General features: G+C 37.2%; 8 protein-coding genes across 13 annotated transcripts in view; 5 read left to right on the top strand and 3 right to left on the bottom strand.

Moving 5' to 3' along the window:
* On the bottom strand, nt 1-25,802 carry Kaz (Katazuke). 2 transcript variants are annotated; one of them, XM_015983493.2, is made up of 5 exons: nt 25,684-25,802; nt 2,170-2,869; nt 538-688; nt 278-473; nt 1-231 (listed from the first exon to the last, which is right to left on the bottom strand). In XM_015983493.2, exons 2-5 carry the CDS (start codon nt 2,714-2,716, stop codon nt 130-132), a joined length of 996 nt encoding a protein of 331 aa, XP_015838979.1. In that variant the 5' UTR covers nt 2,717-2,869; nt 25,684-25,802; the 3' UTR covers nt 1-129. The 2 variants fall into 2 exon arrangements, with proteins under 2 accessions (XP_015838979.1, XP_966605.1); XM_961512.4 differs by lacking the exon at nt 25,684-25,802 and adding an exon at nt 3,036-3,274.
* On the top strand, nt 3,321-9,703 carry LOC103314256 (uncharacterized). 3 transcript variants are annotated; one of them, XM_015983492.2, is made up of 6 exons: nt 3,321-3,437; nt 3,489-3,597; nt 3,649-4,245; nt 4,291-4,396; nt 8,973-9,143; nt 9,195-9,703. In XM_015983492.2, the coding sequence occupies exons 3-6, from the start codon at nt 3,649-3,651 to the stop codon at nt 9,560-9,562; spliced, it is 1,242 nt and encodes a 413-aa protein (XP_015838978.1). In that variant the 5' UTR covers nt 3,321-3,437; nt 3,489-3,597; the 3' UTR covers nt 9,563-9,703. The 3 variants fall into 3 exon arrangements, with proteins under 3 accessions (XP_015838978.1, XP_064211242.1, XP_064211241.1); XM_064355172.1 differs by lacking the exon at nt 3,321-3,437 and having other exon boundaries at nt 3,440-3,597; nt 9,195-9,436; nt 9,487-9,703; XM_064355171.1 differs by lacking the exon at nt 3,321-3,437 and having other exon boundaries at nt 3,442-3,597.
* Nucleotides 5,039-6,097, bottom strand: LOC657126 (DNA-directed RNA polymerase III subunit RPC4). Its single transcript, XM_963604.4, has one exon. It carries the CDS (start codon nt 6,005-6,007, stop codon nt 5,087-5,089), a length of 921 nt encoding a protein of 306 aa, XP_968697.1. The 5' UTR covers nt 6,008-6,097; the 3' UTR covers nt 5,039-5,086.
* Nucleotides 10,262-14,864, top strand: LOC657287 (uncharacterized protein). Its single transcript, XM_963755.4, has 3 exons — nt 10,262-10,642; nt 10,787-11,044; nt 13,158-14,864. Exons 1-3 carry the CDS (start codon nt 10,505-10,507, stop codon nt 13,350-13,352), a joined length of 591 nt encoding a protein of 196 aa, XP_968848.1. The 5' UTR covers nt 10,262-10,504; the 3' UTR covers nt 13,353-14,864.
* On the top strand, nt 15,896-19,923 carry LOC657362 (uncharacterized protein). Of its 3 annotated transcripts, none has more exons than XM_008199755.3 (9): nt 15,914-16,147; nt 16,191-16,306; nt 16,353-16,511; nt 16,559-16,807; nt 18,643-18,913; nt 18,959-19,071; nt 19,122-19,290; nt 19,342-19,675; nt 19,723-19,923. In XM_008199755.3, the coding sequence occupies exons 1-9, from the start codon at nt 16,033-16,035 to the stop codon at nt 19,796-19,798; spliced, it is 1,602 nt and encodes a 533-aa protein (XP_008197977.1). In that variant the 5' UTR covers nt 15,914-16,032; the 3' UTR covers nt 19,799-19,923. The 3 variants fall into 3 exon arrangements, with proteins under 3 accessions (XP_064211238.1, XP_008197977.1, XP_968919.1); XM_963826.4 differs by having other exon boundaries at nt 15,917-16,147; nt 16,200-16,306; XM_064355168.1 differs by having other exon boundaries at nt 15,896-16,147; nt 19,342-19,923.
* LOC657437 (V-type proton ATPase subunit S1) lies at nt 19,305-21,293 on the bottom strand. Its single transcript, XM_963897.4, has 2 exons — nt 20,736-21,293; nt 19,305-20,688 (listed from the first exon to the last, which is right to left on the bottom strand). Exons 1-2 carry the CDS (start codon nt 21,019-21,021, stop codon nt 19,907-19,909), a joined length of 1,068 nt encoding a protein of 355 aa, XP_968990.2. The 5' UTR covers nt 21,022-21,293; the 3' UTR covers nt 19,305-19,906.
* LOC657672 (uncharacterized) overlaps nt 21,436-27,875 on the top strand; it is an 8,601-nt gene continuing 2,161 nt past the window's right edge. Inside the window, exons 1-8 of the mRNA XM_964119.5 lie at nt 21,436-21,686; nt 21,735-22,223; nt 22,273-22,460; nt 22,507-22,736; nt 22,783-22,999; nt 26,161-26,281; nt 26,842-27,183; nt 27,237-27,383. Of these exons, the coding sequence (XP_969212.2) occupies nt 21,581-21,686; nt 21,735-22,223; nt 22,273-22,460; nt 22,507-22,736; nt 22,783-22,999; nt 26,161-26,281; nt 26,842-27,183; nt 27,237-27,383 (1,840 nt within the window). The 5' untranslated portion in view covers nt 21,436-21,580. The remainder of the gene's footprint in view (nt 21,687-21,734; nt 22,224-22,272; nt 22,461-22,506; nt 22,737-22,782; nt 23,000-26,160; nt 26,282-26,841; nt 27,184-27,236; nt 27,384-27,875) is intronic.
* LOC657592 (aminoacylase-1) lies at nt 23,099-24,833 on the top strand. Its single transcript, XM_964043.5, has 6 exons — nt 23,099-23,407; nt 23,452-23,793; nt 23,838-23,984; nt 24,024-24,211; nt 24,263-24,492; nt 24,538-24,833. The coding sequence occupies exons 1-6, from the start codon at nt 23,308-23,310 to the stop codon at nt 24,773-24,775; spliced, it is 1,245 nt and encodes a 414-aa protein (XP_969136.1). The 5' UTR covers nt 23,099-23,307; the 3' UTR covers nt 24,776-24,833.

Consider the following 27,875-nt stretch of genomic DNA (forward strand, 5'->3'; position numbering starts at 1 on the left):
AGGAATTAAACCATTTTTTATTTCGATAAGCATAAAGTATATTTCACAAAAAACTGTTACCCTATGAGTACTTAACTTAACTCAACTTAGAGAGGTATAAACAATACTATAAAAAAGAAAATATCACATTTACATAACGTAAACTTTTTCGACTTTCTTAAACGGGAATATCTCTTTCGTTTTGGGACATATTATTTGCCCGTTATTCTCCTTCGCCATTTGTTCTAGCGCCTGCAAGTCGTCCAGTAACAACCGACCAATCGCAAAATCAACTTACTTGTTCTCCGTAAATATATCCATTGGGCAACATCATGGGTAAATTGTTTTCGTTTAGTGGTAATCCGCTAATATGGCAATAAAGACGTGACTGTGAGCAATGGGCGAAAGGCAAAGACTCTGCTAATTGGTTGAGGCAAGGTTGGCAAACTGGACAGGCGGGATTCCTGTTTTCCCCGTTATCAGAATAACACTGATTAAGTTTTGTTAAGGAACAACACTCAGTACAAAAACACACACGTAAAATGCATCAAAGGATATGGTGTTTTAAGCGCTGAAAGTCCAGCTTGAAGAGCCACTGTAAACACTGATTGTGAAGCTAATTGGAACAGTCGGTAGTTTTCTTGTCTAAATTGCTCGATGAGGGTGTCCCATCTGGTCTCGTCAAAGAGGGCCTTGTAGGGTTTTATTTCTGGAATTTTTCAGATGGCTCGCCATCAATCAGCACTTATTTACTTATCTGTTAAATATCGTTCAACAAAATGGTTTTTTTGGTACATTTATCTAAATTACGACAATAAAGCTTCGTGTAAATATAGACAATTCAATTTCAGCAAAATTTTAATTGTAGTTACGGTTTACAAAGCCATCATTTCGTTAAAAAATACAACACGTGCATGCATAAATAGAATACACAGGCAATTACTTAAAACTGATAAACTATTACCCATTATCGTGGAATTTTACTCAAAAAAGGTTGCAATTTGACTATATGCAAAATTGGACTAAAATAGAAACAATGTTCAGTGGAAAATTATCAGAGACATAAAAACGTGATGAATTAAAAATTAAAATGTATAAAATCGGTGACACATGCATATAGAAATCAAGGTAACAAACACGTGCAATAAAAATGTTTGAATAATAATAAAAAACTACGAGTGGCACCGACGGTTTTTAGTTATGAAATAAAACACTGAAAATATCGAATAATATTCTTAAAACTGCAAATAGCATTTAGTTCCGGAAAAAATGCTAGAACAAGCCTGGTTTAATTTTAAAAAGTGCCAAATATGAATTTTTTCACCCGTTAGTTTTTAATTTACCTACGTTTGTTTTAATAGAAACCCCTAATTTTGTAGCCCTTTCAACAGATCTTTTACTTGTCGAAAAGGCAATACCAAAACAAATTTTCACAAAACCCTTTAAACTGTTTTTCCACAAACTCTCCCTCTACCTCTGTGCATTTCTAATACTTCATAATACCTTCTTTAAAGTTCTTTGGCTCACTTTGTTAGATAAATATAACAAAATAAATGTGGATGTATAAAGTTATTTTTATTTTATTTAGGTCTGTATTTGTATTTAATATGTACGTTTATGTAGCACCTTTATTATTTTAATTTTTTAAATCTTTTAGGCTTTTTATGCCGACAAAATCTCGCAAAATAAGTGAGTTTCTGGATCAGGCCAATGATCGTAATTGTTTAAAATTACCTGAAATAATGAAATTTGTTTGTAGTTTAACAAGTTTTCATCGAAGAAATGTTTTGAAATAAAAAGCGAACTACTTTGCGGATAAAAATGGACTTTTTAAGTCAAAAATCCTTTTCACAAATTCACTTTATACCTAAATATCAACACAGAGTTGGGCAAAAATATGAAAAAAAAATTACTACATTTACAGTTCGGAAAATCTATTTGTTAATTACCATTTGAGGTAATGGTTCGTGTGTATTAATGATTATTATATTCATTAACTCCAACAATATTCATTATTTCCGTGAAAACTCCAATTAACATGGATGTGAAAAACCATGCGAATTTATTAGATGCGATTTATGTCAAAGCTCTCTCACACAGAAATAATCAAAAAATATGAATTACTTGATGGAATGGAAGCATTCAATAAAACATTTTTGTTTAAAATAAAATAAGTCTCAAAATACTGACCTGTACCTATCGGAAACGCCAAAAGCGCCATAACCCTCTGAATCGTATCTAAATGCTCGTCTTCGAAGCTCGGAAAATGCTTTCTCGCGTGCTTAATAGCGTCCATTCTGCGCTCAGACCTGATCAGTTCAACAAACTCCTGGATCCTCAAATTAAACTCCATATTTGACTTAAGCTTACGAAGTTTGGACTTATTGTCATGGCACCAAATCAAGCACTTGGACGTCTCATGATTCGCGAGACTCTTCTCGATCTCGCGCGACGTCAAAAAAATCTCAATATTGGTCAAGTCCTTGATATCGCTCTTCTCCGCCAGAGTAATCGCAGCGTTGTAATACCCATTCCTGAGGAAGTACTCCACCATCATCCTATCCAGCCGCTTCCTCTTCCACTGGTTGACGGCCCCCTGCGAGACCGTCCCGGCCGACGTGAGCGTCTCGCGCTCCTTCAGGTGCTCCAGCCGCCGCTTGCACACATTCGAGGCGGCCAGCTCCTCGGAGATGCTCTCCTCGGCTTTGCGCTTCAGCACCTGCAGCTTCTCCACCATGCCTCCAAGCAGCGAGGTGATGTCGCGCGCCCTCACATTACCCCCAGAGATGGTGCTCTCGAGCTCGCGGGCCGCCTGCTGCACGTGGGAGGCCTCCCTGTCGAGCGATTTTTGCGCAGTCCGGAACTTCTTGTTGAGGATCTCGTACGGCACCTGGAATTCGACACCAACAACGCCCTGAGACCTTGAATGGCGCTCTTATCGCGCGATAATGCAAATTTCGGGGAAAACGCCGCAGTAACGGGGCGGGGGCCCCACGGTGGGGCCGCGTTTTTGGAGACAAGACCCGAATATTCAAAGGATATGGGAGGTGGTTTACCTTCAACGTGGGATGCTCCAGAGATTTCAAGTCTGCCATTTTGGTGCACAAATAAAAACATAAATAAAACGTCACTCACTCAGCTGCTGGCTTCGCAAACAGCTGATTTTGTCAATAGAAATGGCAGGGAAGTTCGGGAAACGCGAAATTTGCGAGTACACGGCAAAAGCACATACAATTAGCAAGTTTGGTATTTTTAAAGAAGGAGTTTAGTCTTTGTTTAGAGCCCTTCCCCTCAACCTTGAAGTACGACCCTTATTATTACAAACACACAAACATTTCAATAATTCGTCCATGTTATACAACCAATTATACACAAAGCTTTTACACAGCAATTATCAGCCATAAAAAATAATAGTTTCCAGTTTTATCAATTACTCACTTTAAAACTGGTCGTAACACGTAAGGTGACAATCAGTAACAATCAAAATATTTTATTTAATAAACTCACAGACGGTATTATGTCATGGATGACAACCGTTGTCAGATTGTAGGTTAGTTTTACAACTCAAAACAAAACTTGAATTTCCTCGATTATTTATCCGACATTTAGCAACTTAAGGTTTGGCGGCCCCAATTTGTGTGTCCCCCACACCAAAACGTTTGGTTTCAGATGAAATCATCAACTATTTTAGTATTTATCGTTTACCTATCCATGACAAACGCCGAATGGGTTGACCCCCATAGCATGGACACCAACGCGAAGCACAAGGTGCCAGTTCGCTCCCCAAGTCTAGATCTCGATTCGCGAAAGCGCTACAGTTCTGGGAGTACACAATGCGACTCCGATATACATTTAAAACGAATTGTGCGCCTAATTTTGACTAACGCCTATTTGGACGATTCAATGGGGTACCATGAGGGTCACGTCAATATTAAATTGACGTCGAGTGAGCTTCAATTCCTGTTGAATTTCTCGCAAAGTAGTGACACCAAAGGGGACACAATTAGCGAAATAAGCTCGATTTTTGAAAATGCGTTGCAAAAAACGTCCCAGGATAGATACGAAGCGGTTGTTTTATCAGTTCAGGAGAGATTGTATTATTTGGTTTTTAATCCGACTTCGGGGGCGCTTGCCGCTGCCTGTCTTGTTTTATTTATAATGTATAAGTTGCTCAGGGCGCAATTTACGTGGTGGTCAATAGTGAAGTATTTTTTCTTGCTGATGTACATAATGGATTTTACGATCACATATTTGAGTATTTTACACGTGAGTTTATTACAACACGAGTGCAATAATAATGACTTTTCGTAGGAGGAAGAAATTGATAATTTGGTCGCGCTGAAAAATATGGGAGCGGTCCCGCCTGAATGTGACCCGAAAAAAATGTCATGGGGCACTTACTTCAAGACACAAATGCGTAAGTAATTTTAATGGATGTCTACAAAACGTGTGTTTGGATTTTTCCAATTTTTTGTGGTGAAATGTTCTTACAATCCCTCTAGGATGTTAAAATTGTGCGCTTATTGTCGTTATTATGTCCTTTAAAAAATTTTTCATTGAAGGATCCATTAAAAAAAAATATTCACTTTTTTCGCGTAGTTTAGTGACCTTTTTTTGCTTATTTTTGACCTAAATTTTGTGATTTTTCGGCGTGTTTCAGTTTAAAATAAATGGGTCCCCAATTCAAAACCAAACTAATAGAATGACATACACGAAAATAACATTAATTTGGTGTTTTTTTGTGCCAGGTTTGACTAAATTGTTCGACACAAATGTAGTTTTTACACATCAAAATACTTGAGTTATTATATTCTTTATAAAAAAGAATTATAGGGCCGGTTTATGGAAAGCTCCATTAAAATTTAACACGTAGTTAAAAGTTAACGTGAATGAACCAACAAAATTTGTTCAATTTGGTCACGTGATCATTTAATCACACATTTAATTGCAGATTAAATTAACGACGCTTCTGTAAGATTATAATTTTAGGAACAAAAGAGGTGCGACTTTCATCGAAATGCGAAAGTCATTGCAACAAAAAATCGCAAAAGTCCAAAAGTAGGTTTTATAGATAATTATCATAATTTATTTATAGAAAATAGTACAATTATTTTTTACTTAACAGTGAATCATAGTCGGGAAACATGATAAAATTGTGTAAAACGCTGCCTAATACCGCTATGCTGTTTTCCCCATTGGGGCCCTCCGTTATCGTGGCTAGGTCTTCTCGAGCCTCAAACGTGTTTTCAGGGCTCAACTCATATTTGACTCTACCGATATGTACTTCCATTTTGCCCGACCTTCTAATCACTAGTTTGCCAATTTGGCCCTCGAGCATGTCCTTGAGGGTGTAATCGAACAGTTTTTTAACGTTAGGATCGTCACTCAGGCCTTTGCCCGCGAAAGAATCCGGCAATTTAACTAAAGCTAAAGCTGGGTTTTCCTCACTATGTTCACTATTAAACGGTTCAGGTACAAACTCCAAATCCTCTTTCTTGACACTCACTTCCTTCTTAACCCTGCGCACCGGATCCAGCGACAGTGTCAAGGGCTTGAAAGACATTTTCTCGTCATCACTATCAATATCACAGTTCGCCAACTCGTCCAAAACCGCCTCTTCGGCTTTTTTATTCACAGTCCACGAGTTCCTGTTAATTGTCGGTAAAACCATGTTCGAGACCGTGCTGTTGTCCCTGAAACTGACCCTCGGCTCGGAGTTGTGGGAGGTCAGTCTTTTGATTTCGCCCGTGCCTTGCGAAAAAACCCCGCTGGACTGCACAAACTTCGGTTTCTGGTCCTGTCTGTTGTGGCGGTCTCGGTGCCCCGTCCGGTCCTTGCGCTTCTGGTCCATTTTCTTGAGAAATTCTTTCGTTTTGTCCTTGTTTCTGACAACATTGAGGTTAGGTGTGTACTGTTTCTTCGGCTTGGCGATTCCCAAACTCAGGTCGCGGGGGAGTTTGAGGGACTGGAGGCGCCCCCCGGAGACCTCTTTATCGGACACATTTTTGAGGAATTTCTTCTCGTCCATTTTTCAGAAATAATGTAAACAAAACGGCGAGTCAAGTGACGTTCCTGGGGTTTTTGTGCCGCTCGGGTTGCATCACTATGGCGCGTCATTTGAATCATAGACAAGACAGTTATTCACTGGAATAAACCGTTTTGCTCTACGACTTTTAGTTTTTAAGTTATAAATTTTTAATAAATAATTCGGCGCATCCACCATTTTTCAAATAAATAAATAAATTTTTTACTAAGTCTTCGAGTGAGATAGTGTTGTAAAAATGACGGTGTAATACAGAAAATGAGCCGCTGAATTCACTGGAATAAAACGTTTTTCTCTACGACTTTTAGTTTTTAAGTTATAAAATTTTAATAAATAATTCGACGCATCCACTATTTTTCAAATAAATAATAAATTTCTAACTAAGTCCTCGAGTGTGGTAGTGTTGTAAAAATGGCGGTGTAATACAGAAAATGAGCTGCTGAATTCACTAGAACAAACCGTTTCGCTCTACGACTTTTAGTTTTTGAGTTATAAATTTTTTAATAAATAATTCGGCGCATCCACCATTTTTCAAATAAATAAATAAATTTTTTACTAAGTCTTCGAGTGAGATAGTGTTGTAAAAATGACGGTGTAATACAGAAAATGAGCCGCTGAATTCACTGGAATAAAACGTTTTTCTCTACCACTTTTAGTTTTTAAGTTATAAATTTTTAATAAATAATTCGACGCATCCACCATTTTTCAGGTTAATAAATAAATTTTTTACTAAGTTTCCGAGTGAGGTAGTAAATAAAAATGACGGTGTAATACAGAAAATGAGCCGCTGAATTCACTGGACTAAACCGTTTTGCTCTACGACTTTTAGTTTTTGAGTTATAAATTTTTTAATAAATAATTCGGCGCATCCACCATTTTTCAAATAAATAATAAATTTCTAACTAAGTCCTCGAGTGAGGTAGTGTTGTAAAAATGGCGGTGTAATACAGAAAATGAGCTGCTGAATTCACTAGAACAAACCGTTTCGCTCTACGACTTTTAGTTTTTGAGTTATAAATTTTTTAATAAATAATTCGGCGCATCCACCATTTTTCAAGTTAATAAATAAATTTTTTACTAAGTCTTCGAGTGAGGTAGTGTTGTAAAAATAGCGATGTATTATAGAAAATGAGCCGCTGAATGCACTGGACTAAACCGTTTTGCTCTACGACTTAGTTTTTGAGTTATAAATTTTTAATAAATAATTCGGCGCATCCACCATTTTTCAAGTTAAGAAATAAATTTTCTAACTAAGTTCTCGAGTGAGTTAGTGCTGTAAAAATGTCGGTGTAATACAGAAAATGAGCCGCTGAATTCACTGGAATAAACCGTTTTGCTCTACGACTTTTAGTTTTTGAGTTATAAATTTTTTAATAAATAATTCGGCACATCCACCATTTTTCAAATAAATAAATAAATTTTTTTTAGTTTTTGAGTTATAAATTTTTTAATAAATAATTCGGCACATCCACCATTTTTCAAATAAATAAATAAATTTTTTACTAAGTCTTCGAGTGAGGTAGTGTTGTAAAAATAGCGATGTATTATAGAAAATGAGCCGCTGAATGCACTGGACTAAACCGTTTTGCTCTACGACTTAGTTTTTGAGTTATAAATTTTTAATAAATAATTCGGCGCATCCACCATTTTTCAAATAAATAAATAAATTTTTTACTAAGTCTTCGAGTGAGGTAGTGTTGTAAAAATAGCGATGTATTATAGAAAATGAGCCGCTGAATGCACTGGACTAAACCGTTTTGCTCTACGACTTTTAGTTTTTGAGTTACAAATTTTTTAATAAATTATTCGGCGCGCATCCGCCACTTTTCAAGTTAATAAATAAATTTTTTACTAAGCCTTCGAGTGAGGTAGTGTTGTAAAAATAGCGATGTATTATAGAAAATGAGCCGCTGAATGCACTGGACTAAACCGTTTTGCTCTACGACTTTTAGTTTTTGAGTTATAAATTTTTTAATAAATAATTCGGCGCATCCACCATTCTTCAAGTTAATAAATAAATTTTTTACTAAGTCCTCGAGTAAGGTAGTGTTGTAAAAATAGCGATGTATTATAGAAAATGAGCCGCTGAATGCACTGGACTAAACCGTTTTGCTCTACGACTTTTAGTTTTTGAGTTACAAATTTTTTAATAAATTATTCGGCGCATCCACCATTTTTGAAGTTAATAAATACATTTTTTACTAAGTCTTCGAGTGAGGTAGTGTTGTAAAAATGACGGTGTAATGCAGAAAATGAGCCGCTGAATTCACTAGAATAAACGATTTTGCTCTACGACTTTTAGTTTTTGAGTTATAAATTTTTTAATAAATAATTCGGCGCATCCACCATTTTTCAAATAAATAAATAAATTTTTTACTAAGTCTTAGAGTGAGGTAGTGTTGTAAATATGACGGTGTAATACAGAAAATGAGCCGCTGAATTCACTGGAATAAACCGTTTTGCTCTACGACTTTTAGTTTTTGAGTTATAAATTTTTTAATAAATAATTCGGCGCATCCACCATTTTTCAAATAAATAATAAATTTCTAACTAAGTCCTCGAGTGTGGTAGTGTTGTAAAAATGGCGGTGTAATACAGAAAATGAGCTGCTGAATTCACTAGAACAAACCGTTTCGCTCTACGACTTTTAGTTTTTGAGTTATAAATTTTTTAATAAATAATTCGGCGCATCCACCATTTTTCAAATAAACAATAAATTTCTAACTAAGTCCTCGAGTGAGGTAGTGTTTTAAAAATGGCGGTGTAATACAGAAAATGAGCTGCTAAATTCACTAGAACAAACCGTTTCGCTCTACGACTTTTAGTTTTTGAGTTATAAATTTTTTACTAAGTCTTCGAATGAGGTAGTGTTATAAAAATAGCGGTGTAACACAAAAAATGAGCCGCTGAATTCACTATCTTGTCTACGATTTGAATTAAATTGTTTCAGAATCGGTCTTCACGGAAAATCCTTGCAAAGCTTATTATACGGTCATGTATCAGGATTTGAAATACTTCGTGGCCCCCTCGAAGGTGCTCACGAGACAGTTTCGGACGCTCATTGTCGAGCCTGGGGGCGACCTTGGAGAGGCGTTTGGGAAATTCGGCCGTGGAATGTTCGGTAAGTCTCTCACTAATTAATCTGAGGCATTTTTCATAAATATTGTTACAGCAACACTTCCCTGGGGGCTCAATGTGGTCCTCTTCCCCATAATGTTGGTGGCAGCATGTGTCATGATTTTCATATTTTTCCTCTTCATAACCAAACCTAATTTTAAATTAAGCCTATTTCATTTATTCTCAATCGAATTGGGGCAACCTGTGAGACACCAGCCAACTTTACGTGGAAATGACACCAACACGAGACAGATTGCTGGGGCGAGGCGCAGGCGAACCAGAAATCAAGGCAGAGAGGTAGGGCATAGAGCCTTAGTTGAAGACGTTTCAAATGATAAAACTTCAAGTTCTGGTAAAACCAGCCCAGAGAAGAGCCCCCAAACCGAAGGTGCCTCAGAAAACAAGTTGCCCATCAAGGACTAAATTTTCATAAATTTTTGACTCTCGATTAAGTATTAATATGGCTTAACTTATTTTTTTACACAGATTACGTTTAACAAAGATAGTACTGATATTAGCGAAAATGTATTTTTTGAGACCTGGAATAAATATTTTTTATCTAAATTTTAATCGTTTTCTTCGTTTTCCCCCCAATTTCTTCGGAACAAGGTGAAAAATTACGATTTGATTACACTGGATTACAAATTAATTTATTATCAAAAAACAATACTTTTAAAAACAAAACTAATGCATTAGAAATCTATTTTAGAGCATAATCTCTTACCAAAGAGCCGTAATGGACTGCCAGTAAAAAAATCTAACTCAAAAACTAAAAGGAATTTCGAAAAAAATTATATTGAAAAATGATAAAATTTTTAAGGTACTTGATGACGTACTAATTAATTTATTCGTAAGACACATGGTTTAGGCCCAAAACGCTTGGTTTCATACTTTTCAATGACGTACGAATATGGTTTAAACACAAAACACAAAAAATATTGAATTTTGAGAAATTAAAAAAACCTATACGGGACAGCAAAAAACCGAAAGGAGATATAGATTCGGCACGTTTTCGTTAATTTGGCGCAATTTCGCCGAAAAAGTGAAAAATCCCGCCTGCGCTCTTTTCCGGGTTCGGCTCCGGTGGCGCAGCGCAGGTTCCTGCCGCCTAGTTCCCGGAGTTCGTGTTAGATGTCCTAGGGGCTAGATCGTGGCCAATCAATACAAATTTTTAGTTTTAAGAATGACGTCATAATTTTAGCCAAATTTATTGCAAAAAACACCGAAAACATAAGTTCATTTTTGAAAAAATCATCAAGCAACGCGTTTCAAGCCAAATAATCAACGAAATGGAGCAACTTCAGCTGAAAACCAGCCGTAATCAACTCATATAACCTCTTTTGCAAGCCTCCGAATCAGCCAAAAATGCCTGAACAAAGCAATGACTACCGTGTGGTGGTTTTTGGGGCCGGCGGAGTGGGCAAAAGCTCCCTGGTTTTGAGGTTCGTCAAAGGGACCTTCCGGGAAAGTTACATCCCGACCATCGAAGACACTTATCGCCAAGTGAGGCTTAGCAATTGTTGACAAGTTTTTTAGTTTTTGTGGTTTTTAGTTGCAATTTTGTTGCTTGATGTATGTAGTGCTTGTTATTTTGTTTTTTGGTAAGTTGTTGGTTTGCGGTGCAGGGACAAAAATAGTGGTTTTTAGGTAATAAGTTGCAACAAAAACATATGTACTCTTCAAATAACGGATACGACGGGGTCACATCAGTTCCCTGCGATGCAAAGATTGTCGATAAGCAAAGGTCACGCGTTTATTTTGGTCTACTCGGTTTGTAGCAGACAAAGTTTGGAGGAGTTGCGGCCCATTTGGGAGGTCATTCGGGAGCTAAAAGGACCGGATCTTAGCCAGATTCCCATCATGTTGGTGGGGAATAAGTGCGACGAAAGCGCGGAACTCAGAGAGGTGGGTTTTGTAGCGAAATTAAGTCGTTATTCTGTATTAACTATGGGGCACAAAATAACGAACAATAAACCTGTAGTCGGGAAATAAAAAATGAACTGTTTACGCAGTCATTCATAAGTGATGTAAGAATTGATTGAATAAAACAGTGTGGTGAACGGTCTAAAAAACTTACTACTTCTCTCAATGGTTTGAGGCAGGTCAGTGATACGATAATACGTATACTGACCTGTTTGTTATTAAAAAACTTGAATTCTCGAGATGTTTTTCCTCATTAATTGGAGTTTCATTTTACAGCAAAAATAACACTTATCTTGATTTTTATTATGTACTCGTACCAACTATAATTATACCAAAATAATTATAAAGTGATTAATTAATAAATGGAGATTTAAATTTATTATATCACAAATAAACATTTATTTTTGAAATAATTGGGAGCAGTTTATTACAAACGTTAATATCAAAGTTTAATTAGGTCTGATGTCATAATAAAATTTATTCTTCGACACTGTCAGAATTTCGGATTTTTCTCCTGTGTAAGACAGTTTTGACAACTGTTTGGCATTTCTCAATACGAAACGTCAGATTATTTTAAACAGATTTTAAGCAATTTTAAGCCTTGTTGAGTCTAATTCGAAGAATAAAATGTTGTATTCAACTTGTTTTCGTGTAAATCGGTTCATTTATTTCACCTCGTGGATGGTAAACCTCTCGTTATCACTCGAGGTTTAAAAAACCACTCGTGAAATACACTCGAACACTCGAATACACTCAAACTCGTCGAATAAATAACTATTAAAGGCTTATACTTATTCGAAAGAACACTACAGTCGAAACTCTGTAAATTGAACCTCTATACGTATTTCGAAAAATCGATTAGTTGAACAGATTTCCGGTCCCCTCCAAGTGAAAACACCTATTGGTCGATTTTTTGCATTATGCATGCGCATTGTATTAATTTCTTCAGACTGTGTCAACAATTTTAAATTTTTATTGTACTGTAAATTCATATTTTTGTTGTCAGTCAATTAAAAAAAAATCCGCAAACAGGTCGATTTTAATTTTGTAAATGCTACATTTTGACACTGTAGTAATATTAATGACGTCATTGGTTTTTGAATATTGACGTCACTTTAATTTTTTTTAATGGCAACTGACACTTTTGTTTACTGTTTTTGATAGTAAACTCCTTTATCTTTCTGGTAAGTATAAAAAATATATACTATTTTTAAAAAAAATCAAGAAAAACAAGCACAATAAGTAAAAAAAATAAAAATTTATTGATAATACATATACGATTGTTCTTTTGCTCACTGAATCAAATTGGCCACCAGATATATCGAATTTGTCTTTGAAAGGTTAAATTAATAAAAAAATTGGTGCTTCAGGACTGTAAAGTCTACTATTAGTTTGAGGTTTTTGGACGTTTTTTGATAAAATTCAGCGAAATAACTGAGTTTCTAGCTAAAAAATGAACCGATGTTGGACGAAATTTTGCAAAACTTTTGTATTTCAGCTTCAAAACGTGCTGAAACGCTTTGGAAAGGGAACAAACTTATGTTTTTCACCCAGAAGAATAAATAACTCATTGGGCACTTGCCCAATTACAGGAAAGATTAAGAAAAACAAATTAATTTGATATTTTTTGATTTCGAATTTCGCGAAATGAGTGAGTTTCTGACTGAAAATGCACCGAAATCTTAAAAAAGTTCAAAAATAATGCAATGGTGAACTTTATTTAATAGTTTTTGTGCAAAAATGCTGAAAAACGACGCAAATTTGACGACAGTTTGCGTACTTTTTGAGAGATTTATGCTCAAATTCGGCAAAAATTTGCATTTTCATTTTAAAATGGAGATTTTTTGATTCGGAATTTCTCGAAATATGGTATTGTCACATTGCAAAATCAACATACACGCTTTAAAACACTGTCTTCTGTACCTTAATTTGAGTATTTTCTGATAAAATTTGGTGGAAAATTATAGTATCAGAATGAAAAAAGTGCAAGTGCGTCAATTTTCGACTTACTAAAAATTAAAAAAAAATATTTGGTGACGTAAAATGAAGCATTGTAACGAAAAAGTGCGCATTTTTGGAGAAAAATCTTTTTCAGGTGAGCACCTCCGAGGGCCAGGCCCAGGCGCAAGAGTGGGGCGTGAGCTTCATGGAGACGTCTGCAAAGACCAACCACAACGTGAAGCAGCTGTTCCAGGAGCTCCTCAACTTGGAGAAGTCCCGGAACGTGAGTCTCCAAATCGGAGGCAAGGCAAACAGTCGCGTCGCCAAAGATAAGTGTGACCTAATGTAAAACGAGTCAAATGTATCGAATCCGCGGATACTTTCCGATATTTGCAACCTTGTAAATATCAGTCTTGTTAACCTGACCAAGCTTTAATGGCCGGGCAAGTGGGAAGAGGCTGTTCCGTTGCGTGTACCCTTGTTGACTGTTAACCGATAAAGTGCCCATCTCTGTGGACAATATTAGCTACTCTACATGTTTTTGTCCTGTAAATAACCGCACATTTTCACTTGCTCGGCCCGAATTTGTTAAGGGCCGACTGCTGGCACTCTTTCGTTCCATATTGATCGTTTGGTGTGTGCAACAAGCACCGTTTTCATCCTGATTTAGTGATAAATAAATACAACGCAGTCGGGTCCATCCATCATTGTTGAATACGAAAGTTAGGTGTATTCCACACATCACACACATGTCACAATAGCATATCAGTATAAGTAGTACGAGCGTATCGTAGGAGCTGTACCGGCGTTAGAGTATGCCGACTTTGAAGTAGGGTTAAAAATGCTGTGAGTTAGTGAGTTAGAAAGTGCATACTCCCATGCCACCCCATCAAAGCATTTCATCCACTTATTTGTGATCCCTTTAATTTGATAGTTGCACGCTGGAGTGCTTTGATGGTTCCACTTTTAAAATTTTTAGACTGGGTGCTAAAGCAACATTGTTCGTGTTATTAATATTTGTTATTCACGCTTTATAGTGTTCACTATATGAACTGCAATTGTGATCGATTTATAAACGTATTTATGCAACGAATATATAAAGAACTAAATAAAATAGCGTAGCAAAAATGTACTCAAAATACTTTTGACTTTGCTCGGTAGAAGCCATTTTACTACATTTATTGCGTAAAATTGGAAAAATCGCTTTTATTAGCAGTACTAAAATAAAGTCGTTTTATTCTAAAAATTTACTTATTTTACTAGAATAAAATTGTTATTAATATAGTGAACTTAAGGAACAAATTTGTATACTTGTAGATAATTTCAAGTCGTTTTACTCAAACATTATTTCAGCTCAAATTATGTTTCGTTGTGTTTCGTGTACCAATAAGACAAAGACTGACATCACTTGGTAGAATAAATGCTAGAAATTCCTATGGAATATTCAGTACGATAGTTTTTAGTATCAATTTTAAGCAGTAATCGCATTTTGTAAGTAAATCATTCAACCCTAACATTAATTCCATCATGTCGGGTCAGTCTGCAAGACACTATGGGCCATTCCAACTCAAATTCATTTCCACCCACTAAGTTTCCACAATGAACTGCTTCATCGTCGAAATCTTGGAGGTGGACACTATTTAGAATTTTGATCAACTTCTAGATAATTATTGTTTGTCTTTCAATGTTCTTCTCTTCTCTCTACGTGTTTCCCTATCCAATAATTTTCACTGTCGATAATAGTGTTGATTGTTTTACCAGCGACTCTCAAACTTCTCAAATTCTACATTCCTCATTTTGTGATGTTAAATTCGGTTGTAAACACAGTTTTATTAAACAATAAATCCATTACGAATAATAAGTGTTTTTTTCTTTATTTGCGTCAAGAACCTGAACAAATAAATCTATTACTTAATAAAATAATATTGTTTTCAAGAAAAAAACTAGGCCAACGATTTAGTATTGAGATTTAAAAAATCACTTTTATAATTGGAAAAAGTTAACAGAATTTTAATTTGTTAATATCTCTACGAAGGACAGCTCTAACACTGACATTAAACTGCATTCAAATTAAATAGAAATGTGTTAAATACTTGTCAAGAAGAAAGTCGAAAAGAAAACTTAAACCGTTTTGTAAAACCGGGAACAGACAAAATTTTCGTTTCGAAGTTTTTTAATTCTTTATTTAAACAGAACACCACATATACGGTTTTTCAAGTTTCACATACTTCTAGTTGTTTAAAAAATAATTATATCGGCACACGACAGAGTTTCAATTTGATACTTTAATAATACAATTTTTTTTTATTATTGCAGTCGTTTTTTCATTAAAAAATTAGGATTATTTTTTAAGTGAGAATACGTTTTTTCAAACGTCGTCAAATAATTGTAATAAACATATTTGGTCCAATTCTTTATTACTTACGTATTATTTTCAAACAGTGACACTAGTTTATCAACAAATGTTTCTTAATAAGTTTATCACACGAAAAGAAATTCTGCATTTCTGCAACTATTTGTGGTAAATAAAGCATTATTTTTATATGTTAATCGAAAATTGTTCCTAAAAATTCAATAGCAATTAACATTTGATGATGAATTTTTGATGATTTGATGAATTTTTTAAATGTTTCTACCACCTTAGCAAGTGTAAGACAAGGATGCATTTATACAAAATATCGTTTGGCAAATAAAGAGAGAAAATAACAGACCAGTCACAGTCGTTAAAAAAAAACAAAATAAGGATGAATATTGTTTGCCTGCCATCTCGATGGATTGCTTGAGTCAGTGGCTCTGAAACGTCCCAAATTTGTGTTAAACTGTTTGTAAACACGCTTTGATCAAACAATAAATCCATTTCGAGATAAATATTTTTCTCGCTTTGCGTGCGTCAAACGAATAGTGAGTCTAGACAAAATAAGAGAAATGGTCTAAATGACCTCTGGACTTCGCCTCCGCGATAACAAACTCAGTTCCGTTATAATCAGTTCTTTCACAAAGTGCGCCCAAGTCATTACCAAAAAATCACAATGGTCGCAAATAACACCACTTCTGCTTTCTTACAAACCCTTATCTTTTTCATGAGCCAAAGCAACTTCCAGCAAGACACCTCCTACAACTATTACTTTTTAGAAATTGGGAAAAGTTGGTAAAACACCCCTCTAAGCCAAGCCCCAAACCAAAACAGATTTTTCAGCCAACAATGCGTCCAAATGTTACGGAATCTACGGCTGCTTCCAGCTGTCCCCCCCATGGACCTCGGAGAACCGCCCCGTGTCCCTGTTCCCGGAAGACCTGACTAAGGTACCACCCCGTTCAATTTACCCCAACTCACCCCAAATTTTTCAAGATCGAGCCGCGGTACCCGCTCTACACGCGCAAAAACCCCACCAAACCCACCTACATCGACTTGAATGAGTACGACGTGATCGGCTCGACGGGCATCAACCCCCGCAACCCCGTCTACGTGATTTCGCACGGCTTCATGGAGGGTGGAGGGATATATTGGGTACGAGCTCGGCACATGTTCCCCAACCTCCCAAAAAATTCACATAGATTGTAGACATGGCCCAGAAGTTATTGAAAATTCACGACTGTTCCGTCATCGTGGTCGACTGGCAAGGGGGCTCAGGGCCCCCCTACACACAAGCAGTCGCCAATATTCGGCTAGTGGGGGCAATGACTGCGCATCTTTTGCACGACTTATGGAAGCACATCCCTGATATGAACCTGGACCACGTGCACTGCATCGGACACTCGCTGGGGGCCCACTTGTGCGGATACGTGGGATATACCTTGCACCGGGTTAGTAAAAAGCAATAAACAATCACCAAGTTAAGCAAAAGGGGTGTTTTTTGAAAGCTTAAACCCGTATTTAAGGTAAAAACTAAATTTTTCTGAAGCAATTTGGTTAAAAAAATCACAAAATTAGCTCAAAATTGATGTTTTTTATTTAGATTTTTGAACCAAATGCTCACTTATTTTGCAAGCTCGTGCTAAAAGACGCCATAAAATTAAGAAATTGAACGGAAATTAATGTTATTTGGCGTCTTTCAATCGGTTCAGCTCGTTTCTAAGGCAAATTTCGACAAAAAAAATTGTCAAACAAATTAAAAAAAGATTTTGTTCAAAATTGTTATTTCAGCGTTTTCAAGACCCTAAACTCGTTTTTAAACAATAAAACTTAAATGGTATTATTCAGTTTTTGCTTTTCAGGCTTCTAGTAACTTTTACAGCCAGACAATGCAATTATTTAACAAATAGGTCGTAAAAATAAATCCAAAAATTACCTAATTAAACCAAAAGTGGTGCTATTTTTGCATATTTCGGGCGTTTACGGACGTTTTTGGAATAAGAACGTTTTTTTTTTAAAGCTTGGTTGAAAAACCCCTACCAGAACGAAGTTGATCTCGGTTTCATCAGAGACTCACTTATTTCGCTATATCGTGATAAATTAGGCATTTTAGAAGATTTCACAGACAGATATAGATAGAATTACTTAGTACAATTTAGTTAAAAACAAAACGAACAATTACCAAATGAAACTGAAAGTGATGTTATATTTGGGTTACTAGAGTGTTTAAGCAGGTTTTTAAGGTTTAAACAAGATTTTTCTCAAAAATTTTCGCCAAAATTGGCTAAAGAATTACTGAATTAAATCGAAATTCATGTTATTATTATTATTATTATTATTATTATTTGAAGCAATAGACACATATTTTGCAAGATTCTGATACGAGTAAAAGACGTACTCAAGTAATAAAAACAGACCAAAATTCTCATGGTATTTTGCATGTTTCATTCGTTTCAATTCGTTTCTTGGCACAATTTCGTCAAAAATAAGTGAAAAAACAAAACATTTTACTGAAAATTGCACGTTTTCAAGACTTTAAACCCGCAGTTTTTTGTGAAACCATCCATAAATTACTCAAAAATGATATTATATTTTTTCCTTTCAAGCGTTTTAATACATTTTACAGCCAAAAACGTAAAAATCGAACCCAAAAAATTAACAAAATAAACTAAAAATGCTGCTACTTCTCCATATTCTGAGGCGTTTCTTTCTGAAATAAAAACTTGGCCTAAAAATTTCTGAACTAAATCGAAACTGCTGTCGATTTAAATACTTCGTTCGTTCTAAATCAGGCATTTTACAACTAGAAACTAAATTTTACAACTAGAAATACAACTACTTAGTAAAATTTTGTTAAAAACAAGCCAAATAAACATCAAATTAAACCAAAAAATGGTGTTATTTTGGGGTTTTTTGAGTGTTTGAATATGGTTTTAAAATCGCCGTTTTAAGGTAAAGTTAGGTTTTGACCAAACTAGATCGTAACTAATGTTATTCGTTAGTTATTCATTGGTCAAAAAGTAGAAACACTCACTTAATTTTGCAAGATCCTGCTAAAAGACGTACTAAAATATGGACAAATTTTCGTGTTATTTTGTCCGTTTCATTCGTCTCTAGCCAAAATTCCGTCAAAAAACCTCATCATTTGGTTGAAAATTGAATCATGTTTTTAAACTGTGATCTCAGTTTTTTTATGAGATTTCATTAAAACAGACCGCAAAATTACCGATGTTTTTTTATTGATTAGGTAGCTAATACATAATAAAATTATTTTGAAATTTTGTAGGACTTTAAATTGACTTTGGGGCGCATAACCGGCCTCGACCCGGCTGAACCGCACTTTGCAAAGGCCCAACCGCCGGTTCGGTTAGACCGAACCGCCGCCAAATACGTCGATGTGGTTCACACCGACGCTAGTCAGTTTATTCGAGGAGGACTAGGTATGACTGAAAGGATCGGTCACGTGGACTATTACCCAAATGGGGGCACAAACCAGCCCGGCTGCGGCAAAAGCATAGCCAAATACATCGATGAGGCCAATGGGAGCTTTTTCTTGGGTAATTTACCCAATTCAATTATGTAAAATTAAAAAAAAATTACAGGTGTGAGGAAATACATGGGCTGCAATCACATGCGAAGTTACGAATATTTCATTGAAAGCATTAATCCCAACAGGGCGTGTTCGTTTCTAACAGTTGGATGCAACAACTACGCGGTATTATTGTTGTGAGTTGTAAAACCAGCCAACACTCACTGTTCTTTTAGGATTTTTTGGCGGGAAAATGTTTCGATTGCGGCCGAAGAAACCAAAAATGCATCCAGTTCGGCTACTACAGCCACAAAGAATACAAAGAACTGGTAAAACGCCGGGTAATTTCACCCGACTCGAACATGGTCCAGTTTTTGATAACAGGAGAAGCGAAACCATACTGCCGTAACTAACACAACTTTGGGGGAAACACTTTTATTTACACATTTATTACAGGCGGGCATTACAGAATAACAGTAAAAATTTCAAACTCTGGCGAAAGCCTCCAACATGGTGGCGAAGTGGGCCAACTGTTCTTCACAATGCATGAAACAACCGACGGTAAAGGGCCGAAAACGCACACGGTGCCCTTAAACAAGGGCGGGTTCCACGAGCCCGGGAAAATCTACACAGCGGTGGTGCCAACGTCCGAAGTCAAGAAAATCAAAGCTGTTGAAGTCGAATGGCGGTACCAGAGCAGCTACTTGAACCCTTTGACCTGGAGGCTCTTGACCGTCCCGAAAATATACATCGAGAAAATAACCATCGACGCTCTGGAAATCAGGCAGAGGTACTTGTGCCAAAAATCAAAAATTCCATAATGTATATTTTTTGCAGTTTGACTGTGTGTCCGAAAGACGGCCAGGCGTTACACACCTCGCAACCGCACTTCATGATCCCGTCTTATTGTTAATCGTACCTGCGTCTGTATTTATTACATAAACCATTAAAAACAGCTACAGATATGTCTCAAGTGCCGTCCGACAATCATATGTAAATAGTTAAATTATTTATTAAAGATTTATTCCGCTACTGTGATCGAGAGTTGTTTGGTCTTTTGATTATCGAACTTGTCCATCGTCTTGATGTCGTTGATCGCCGTCAGGGCGATAATCAGCCCTAGTCCAAGCAGTCCCGTAACGAACAAACCCGACCAAATCGGTACCGTGGTGAAATCAACACAATCATAAGCGTCACTAAACAGGCCATTCTTTGAATCAATTTGCACCTGCAAATCGTAGATTCGCAACTCAGTCTTTGAGTTATCCTTCGCCGTGTCCTTGAAAGTCGTCAAACCGTTGCAATGGTACGAAAACCCGGCAGGGACAAGGAAGGGCTCGGTGATGTTCAAAGTGGTCGAAAAATTGCCGTTGGTGGTCGAGACTTTGACCGAAGTCAAGGACCAGTAGGTGTTGAACCAATAGAAAAAAAACTGCAAGATGACGAAATTGTTGTCCTGGACCGGTACTTTGACATACAACTTCGTGTAGGAGTCCTTGCCAGGAGAATCCACAGTCACCATCCGACTCTCCCCGAGGGTGAAACTCACAGAATCTTCGGACGGTTCCTCCTGGTGCAGCACCAAGGGATGAGAGGAGTACAAAAGCGTGTATATGTTCTTCTTCAAGGTGCCTTTGTAGAGCACCACGTCCTTGGACGACACGGGGTTTTCAGTGGTGCTAGCAAGGGCCCGCTTGTGACGCTCGCTCGGAAGGTACAACACGGACAGAGTGTTGTTTCCGGCCAGTAAATCCCCCCTTTGCTTGGCTTCAATGAGCGCAAAGTCTTCCTCCGTTGCAATTTCTAAACCAACACAATCAGCAAAAACACTTACACTTCTTTGACCAAACCTGTCGCATTTTCGGTCGTGATGTCCCCGTTGGGGTTGTAAGCCCTGCTGTATTCTTTCACCAAAGTTTCGAATTTCGGCAACAAGTCGTGACTGCTCTTGTAGACGCTGACGTCCGGGAATCCCAGCTTTTGGACCAAATTTTGTAAAGTTTCGTCGTTGAAATCACTGAGAGGCGAAACCTCCAACTTGCTGGTACTCCACAATAACACTGCACTTTGGCAAGTGGAAAATGCGAAAATTAAGACGAGGATTATAACCCTCATTTTCGTATTTTCATCAACCATTTGAAAATCGATACGTGCGCGCGTTGTATGCGTGAAACGACAATTTCAATTTTATATTTTTTCGTGAATTATGTATGACACAAAAAACACTTTTTGCAATGACGTTTGGCACGAAAATGTGGCGTAACCACGGAAACGCATATTTGCGGAATTTAAGGCCCGTCATCAAATGATCATTACTCACAGAGGGCGCCCATTCATTACAGTTACCTGTATTTTGGGACAGCATTTGAAACCGACTCAAATTTAGTAAAAAACAAACGCCTTTGTGGAATTTTTACTTGTTATTATGCAATTTGGTTGTTTGAAATCGTACGTGCGAAAATTGTAGTTTTGTTCGGAATTACAATGCATTTTTATTAACCTTTGATAAACGCCCGTTTTTATCACCAAAATTTGGCATTTTTGCCGAAGCTGTGCGACTTATCAACCACAGGATTACCTTACTCAAACAAATTTATTTATTTAAACATTTCCTGCAACCTTGGGCAACAAAAACAATAGGTCTGGATTTTTATAAGGAAAGTCGTCCCCGCTTTGATTTATTCGTATTCCCGAGATGGCACCTGTAACCCAAGTCCAGAAGAAAGTTTTAGACCAACAAGCGGTTGAAAACTTCCGCGAATATTTGCGAATCCCATCAGTGCACCCAAACATTGACTATGGTACCTTTTAAAATCACCTTGATGGTAAGCTTAGCAAAAAAATTCCAGAACCCTGCGTCAAATTCCTCGAGAAGCAGGCCCGAGGTTTGGGCCTCCCCATCAAAGTGTACCACGTGGTGCCCAAAAAACCCATCGTGGTTATATCATGGGTGGGTACCGAGCCCTCTTGGCCGGCAATCATGCTGAACAGCCACATGGACGTGGTGCCAGTTTTCGAGGATAAGTGGACCCATAAACCATTCGGGGCCGAAATAGACCAGCAGAATCGCATCTATGGAAGAGGCGCCCAAGACATGAAATCGATAGGTATCCAGTATTTGGAGGCTGTGAGGAGGTTGAAACAGCAAGGGGTGGCCCTGAAACGCACCCTCCACATCTCCTTCGTCCCAGATGAGGAGACTGGAGGTATTGATGGGCTACAAAAGTTCGTCCATACTAAGGACTTTCAAAAACTGAACATTGGAGTGACGCTTGACGAAAGCGTGGCGAGTCCCAACGAGGAATGTGTCGTGTTTTATGTCGAGCGGTGCATTTGGCGTAAGTTTCTAACCGCAAAGGAATAATTTTTTGAAAAAATCAATGGTAGAATTCAAAATCCATTGCACCGGAAATCCGGGACACGGATCCCTACTCCTGGAAAACACAGCCGGGGAGAAAGTTTCCTACATTTTGAACAAAATGTTCGAATTCAGAAACGGAGAAGTGCAGAAATTGAAAAACAACCCGAATATGATGCCTGGGCAAGTGACGGCACTGAATTTGACTCAGATGACTGTAAGATCGCATTTGGGTTAAATACTATATTTTTTGCCGGTTTTAGGGAGGTGTCCAGACCAATGTGGTGCCTCCGGAATTTATCCTAACTTTCGACTGTCGTATCACACCAGAGGCGGATTTTGATCAGTTCGAAGCAACTCTTCGGCAATGGTGCAAGGAAGCCGGTCCTGGAGTTACAATCGAATTTGAACTCAAACAATCAAAGATTCCCCCAACAAAACTGGACGATTCTAACCCATACTGGATCGCATTCAAGAAAGCCACAGATAAATTGTACTAAATTCTCGTTTGGAAGCACATAAGTTTAAAAATTTTTTAGGGGACTTAAACTCAAGGTGGAAATATGTCAGGGGGCTACTGACGCACGATATGTGCGAAGTGTTGGACTGCCAGGAATAGGCTTTTGCCCAATGAACAATACCACCGTTTTGCTCCACAACCATGATGAGTACTTGAGTGTTGAAACTTTCCTCAAAGGGATAGAAATTTATTCAGAAATTGTGACTTCGCTCGCAAACATCGAACATGAAACCAAATAAACTTTTGTGCCACTTTTCGTGTAACAAACGATACACATAAAATATTTAGCAATTTATCACGAATTTTCTTCCTTTCCCTTTCACAAAAAAAAAGTTTTTTACTCAAAACAACAACCTGTTTTTCGTACATTCCAAAGTTAAGAAACAAACAGGAAGTTGTTTGAAAAATTGGTGATAAAATATCTAAATTTTGCCAAAAATTAAACCGCAAGTTATCATGATTACGAAAGGAAAACATACATAAACAGAAAGCTGCCAAAATTTTCGATCACAACACGAGTGATTTAGTTAAAACGAACCAAAATATGTCATCAAGCGACCAAAACAATGCCTTGGATATGCAAGCTGTTGGAAATTTCCGCCAATACTTGCAAATCCCTTCGGTGCACCCAAACATAAATTATGGTATGTTACTGTAATAACTGGACAATTTAGTCAAAATCTCCTAGATTCATGCGTCAAGTTTCTGGAAAACCAGGCCAAGAGCCTGGACCTCCCCATAAAAACCTACTTCATGGTGCCCAAAAAACCCATCGTGGTGCTCACATGGGTGGGCAGCGAACCCAGCTTACCGTCGATTTTGCTCAACAGCCACATGGACGTGGTGCCGGTTTTCGAGGATAAATGGACCCACAAACCCTTCAGTGCCCATCTGGACGAGCAAAACAACATCTACGCCAGAGGCACCCAAGACATGAAATGTGTGGGAATCCAATACTTGGAAGCTGTTCGAAGACTAAAACAGCAAGGGGTGGCTTTGAAGCGGACGCTCCACATTTCGTTCGCTCCTGGTAGGTGTTTGGGAAAATTGATTTGGGAAAAACATGGGTTTCAGATGAGGAAATCGGGGGTGGAGATGGGTGGAAAAAATTCGTCCACAGTAAAGAGTTTCAAGAGTTGAAAGTTGGGGCGACGCTAGATGAGGGAATAACGTGCGAAAGCGACGAGTTTGTTGTTTTCTATGCTGAGCGTTGCCCTTGGCGTAAGTACAAAACTACAGTTCTATCCCTTATTTAAATAGAGTTTCACATCCATTGCCCCGGGAAACCTGGACATGGGTCCCTCCTTCTGGAGGACACAGCAGGGGAAAAAGTTTCCTATATTTTGTCCAAACTGTACGAGTTCAGAAAAGGGGAGAAGCAAAAACTGGACGATAACCCGACTTGGACCATTGGGAACGTCACAGCATTGAATTTAACCCAAATCAAAGTTAAGTACATAAAATAATAAAGACTTCGTCAATTATGATCCCAACTCTAGGGTGGGGTACAAACTAACGTAGTGCCCCCTGAATTCGTCATAACGATCGATTGTCGAATCCCTCCAAACGTTGACTTGGAAAAATTCGAAGCAACTCTGAACCAATGGTGCAAAGAAGCAGGTTCAGGCGTTTGGATCGAATTCATAGATAAAGCCTCACATGTCACACCAACTAAACTAGACGATTCAAATCCCTATTGGCTCGCATTTAAAAAAGCAACTGATAAACTGTGAGTTCGAAAAAGTCAAAGAAAAATAATAAAAAAAAATTTCAGGGGTTTAAAACTGAAACCACAAATTTCTCCAGCTGTTAGTGATACTAGTCATATACGAAGAGTTGGACTGCCAGGAATAGGGTTCTCACCAATCAATCATACCTCAGTGGCTTTACATAAACATGATGAGTATCTACCTGTTCAAGTTTTTTTGAAAGGCATTGAAATCTACTGCGAAATTTTGAAATCTCTCGGAAACGTTGAAGAAACAACGAAAGAAAAAACAGTACAGAATTGATTTATAAAGTTAATGGCTGGCTTGTAATTACTTTACAAATAAAGGACTCAATCTGAAATGTTTTTATTTTGTTATTGCCAAAAAATTACTACTTAGACTTGGGTAAATATTTGCAGTTTTTTTGCTACTTTTGAAACGACAAAGCATGTGATGTAATTAGAAAGATTAAGGTGTGGGGCTATAATTAGAATAAAAACTACATTTATCGTTATCATACTGTACATATTCTATATATTATGATATCATGTACTACAGTTACGTAAGTAATAATACAAATGTGATTGCATTCAATTCAGAAAATAGCGCATTTATATTTTCTGATTTTTTTAACGAAAAGATAAAAATAATTATGAAAAATATAACAGAATATAACAGAAACTTAAGTCGGACCTGCAGGTCAAGTCAGGTCAGGTCAGGTCAACTTAGACAGCTGATAATGGTACTTTTGACAATATTATGATTATGTCTTCACTTACTAAACGTCTCTGTTAATTATTTTTATGAATAGATCTAAACCCCATACATAGAGGGGTTCAAAACTTAAAAAAAAAACTGAGAACAATGTTAAAGCTTAAGTTTGTTAAGACACTGGTCATAGTCAGCTGAACCTAAGTTAGATTTATTTCAAGTGCTTTACACTTTGACTTTACCCAGTTTTTTGTTCTTGACTTGTACCAAACTGATGATGAACGAAATTAAAATTAACAAAAATGTTACATGCCACAGTTGATTGTTATCAATTTCAATCATGCTAAACCTTTGAGAATCTCTAAAATGTGTGGAATTTTTCCAAATTCCATTGTTGTTCTCATAATTTACTACCAATTATTTACTTTGTTTGAGGTGTAAGCTCAAATTTTTCCGCAAGTATCCAGTACAAAATTTGATGCCAATTGCTACAAACATACCTGAAAAACCGGATTTCAGCGAATTTTCACCTTCATTCATGCATTTTCCACTTTTCCACCGTGTTTGAAACTTTCAAGTTACAACGAGAAAATCGAAAAATGTCAACTGTCAAAATGCGGCCACCTTATTGGCCATTACCACGCAAACGTGTGACAGTCAGCTGTTAATTTTTTTAAAAGCGTGGCGGGAAAACAATTTTTAAATTTTTTTTCGGAAAAACAAGCCTTAATTTTTGTTTACACACAACGTTATCACTCTTACGTGAGTAGTTACCTCTCCAAATGGCGATTTTATCACCAGACCCGCAAAAACCTCCAGTAAACAACCTCAATTGTGCACCGCATTTTATCATCTCCCCGATTAATAAAGCCAAACAAATTATGCTTGATTAAACATTTCCAGCAGCCTTGCATTTAAAAAGACACCGAGTCGGTTCGCGTTTATTTAAAGACGACGTCGCGACGATTTCACTTTAGAATTTTAGTCGTAAGATGTCTTCATTGTCAGCTGTTCAGAAAGACGCGTTGGACACACAAGCTGTCAACAATTTTCGTGAATATTTGCGGATTCCTTCCGTACATCCGGACGTTAACTACGGTAAGTGATTATTCGAGATTTGGGCTTTGTGGGTGCGTGTTTTTATCAAAATCCCCCCAGTGCGAGATTGGGGAAAAATCCACTGATTTTAACAGGTCATGGCATGACGGATGCTTGGCTTGGCTTCGGTTTTTGGGTGTGGAATGTCGAAGTGTTTTGTATTTTGATGCTTTTTATTCATTTATCGGCTTGAAAGGGATTATCAAACACACCCAAAGGATTAACAGGCAGATCCTTGATTTAATTTATTTCATATCAATTAATACACAGTAAGGGGAATATTGATTGTTGAAACACAACTGTTGGATTACTTTGCATTATTGACGACATTGGTAAGGACACTTGCAAATTTAGGGTTTATTACTATTCATACCAAGTCACACTTGACCTAAAATTATCTAAATTAAGGATTTATTTTAGTGTTATTGAGTAAATTCCGTCATTATCAGTATATGCAGTTGAAAATACATTATTCTAAACGGAAATATCCAATTACTTTCACACCAATCAAACGCTTCCACTCGCCAATTAATTAATTAATTTGAATTATCCCCTGCCAGATGCCTGCGTCACATTCCTCGAAAACCAGGCCAAAGGCTTGGGCCTTCCCGTCAAAATCTACCACGTAGTGCCCAAGAAACCCATCGTGGTGCTGACATGGGTTGGAACCCAGCCCCACTTACCATCAGTCCTCCTCAACAGCCACATGGACGTGGTGCCCGTTTTCGAAGACAAGTGGACCCATAAGCCCTTCAGTGCCGACATAGACGAGCAAAATAACATCTATGCAAGGGGCACCCAAGACATGAAATGTGTGGGAATCCAATATTTGGAAGCTGTGAGAAGATTAAAACAGCAAGGGGTGACTCTCAAGCGAACATTGCATATTTCTTTCGTCCCTGGTAAGTTTGTGGTAAATGTGAGGGGTTCAGAAACACACTTATTGGGTCTTTAGATGAGGAAATTGGGGGTGAAGATGGGATGAGAAAGTTCGTTCATACAAAGGAGTTCAAGGATTTGAACGTTGGGTTTGCTTTGGACGAAGGGATGGCGAGTCCGAATGAAGAGTTTGCGGTTTTTAATGGGGAGAGGTGTATTTGGCGTAAGTTTCGTTTTATGGAGAACTAAATACTAGGAGGCGAAACGAGTCGATTTTTTGTATCCAGTTTTTGTTTCAACCTAGACTATCTTGATTCCAAATTGTTTTAAATTAATTTAAATTCAGCTAATTCATTAATTGCTTGATAAGTAGACACAAAGCTGAAACAACTGACCATTGAAACTTATGAAAAATGATAAAAACATATTGGAAATTAATATTTTCCGCGAATACAAGAAAAATTTAAAAAAATGTAGCAAATTTACTTTTTTTTTAAAGTCCGTGACACCATGTCTCTATCATTAACGGGTGGGTTAGGCCCTAAAGATCTTCAAGAATTGTTAAAACAATTTAAATCTAAATTAAGAATTGAATGCTGGAGGCTTATGCTCACCTTTTATTTTTTATTTTGTTTACGTACTGATAACAAATTATAAATAGGTAATAATTTTTTGAATATGGGATTCTTTCATTTTTTGACAAAATTATACAGTG

Source organism: Tribolium castaneum, chromosome 2 (assembly GCF_031307605.1).
Source record: "Tribolium castaneum strain GA2 chromosome 2, icTriCast1.1, whole genome shotgun sequence".
Lineage (NCBI taxonomy): Eukaryota > Metazoa > Arthropoda > Insecta > Coleoptera > Tenebrionidae > Tribolium > Tribolium castaneum.

What these genes read in the sequence shown, in the direction of transcription:
- Kaz (XM_961512.4), bottom strand. Translation starts at nt 3,074, where the DNA reads ATGGCAGACTTGAAATCTCTGGAGCATCCCACGTTGAAG. An exon ending in TGGAGCATCCCACGTTGAAG is followed by an intron (nt 2,870 to 3,035) that starts GTAAACCACCTC and finishes GTCGAATTCCAG; the next exon opens with GTGCCGTACGAGATCCTCAA. An exon ending in CTTTCAGCGCTTAAAACACC is followed by an intron (nt 474 to 537) that starts ATATCCTTTGAT and finishes AACAAAACTTAA; the next exon opens with TCAGTGTTATTCTGATAACG.
- LOC103314256 (XM_015983492.2), top strand. Translation starts at nt 3,649, where the DNA reads ATGAAATCATCAACTATTTTAGTATTTATCGTTTACCTATCCATGACA. An exon ending in CATATTTGAGTATTTTACAC is followed by an intron (nt 4,246 to 4,290) that starts GTGAGTTTATTA and finishes GACTTTTCGTAG; the next exon opens with GAGGAAGAAATTGATAATTT. An exon ending in TTACTTCAAGACACAAATGC is followed by an intron (nt 4,397 to 8,972) that starts GTAAGTAATTTT and finishes AAATTGTTTCAG; the next exon opens with AATCGGTCTTCACGGAAAAT.
- LOC657126 (XM_963604.4), bottom strand. Translation starts at nt 6,007, where the DNA reads ATGGACGAGAAGAAATTCCTCAAAAATGTGTCCGATAAAGAGGTCTCC.
- LOC657287 (XM_963755.4), top strand. Translation starts at nt 10,505, where the DNA reads ATGCCTGAACAAAGCAATGACTACCGTGTGGTGGTTTTTGGGGCCGGC. An exon ending in TCGAAGACACTTATCGCCAA is followed by an intron (nt 10,643 to 10,786) that starts GTGAGGCTTAGC and finishes AGTGGTTTTTAG; the next exon opens with GTAATAAGTTGCAACAAAAA. An exon ending in AAAGCGCGGAACTCAGAGAG is followed by an intron (nt 11,045 to 13,157) that starts GTGGGTTTTGTA and finishes AATCTTTTTCAG; the next exon opens with GTGAGCACCTCCGAGGGCCA.
- LOC657362 (XM_008199755.3), top strand. Translation starts at nt 16,033, where the DNA reads ATGGTCGCAAATAACACCACTTCTGCTTTCTTACAAACCCTTATCTTT. An exon ending in CTTTTTAGAAATTGGGAAAA is followed by an intron (nt 16,148 to 16,190) that starts GTTGGTAAAACA and finishes AAACCAAAACAG; the next exon opens with ATTTTTCAGCCAACAATGCG. An exon ending in CAATGGGAGCTTTTTCTTGG is followed by an intron (nt 18,914 to 18,958) that starts GTAATTTACCCA and finishes AAAAAATTACAG; the next exon opens with GTGTGAGGAAATACATGGGC.
- LOC657437 (XM_963897.4), bottom strand. Translation starts at nt 21,021, where the DNA reads ATGGTTGATGAAAATACGAAAATGAGGGTTATAATCCTCGTCTTAATT. An exon ending in CACGACCGAAAATGCGACAG is followed by an intron (nt 20,689 to 20,735) that starts GTTTGGTCAAAG and finishes GTGTTGGTTTAG; the next exon opens with AAATTGCAACGGAGGAAGAC.
- LOC657592 (XM_964043.5), top strand. Translation starts at nt 23,308, where the DNA reads ATGTCATCAAGCGACCAAAACAATGCCTTGGATATGCAAGCTGTTGGA. An exon ending in GCACCCAAACATAAATTATG is followed by an intron (nt 23,408 to 23,451) that starts GTATGTTACTGT and finishes AAAATCTCCTAG; the next exon opens with ATTCATGCGTCAAGTTTCTG. An exon ending in CCACATTTCGTTCGCTCCTG is followed by an intron (nt 23,794 to 23,837) that starts GTAGGTGTTTGG and finishes CATGGGTTTCAG; the next exon opens with ATGAGGAAATCGGGGGTGGA.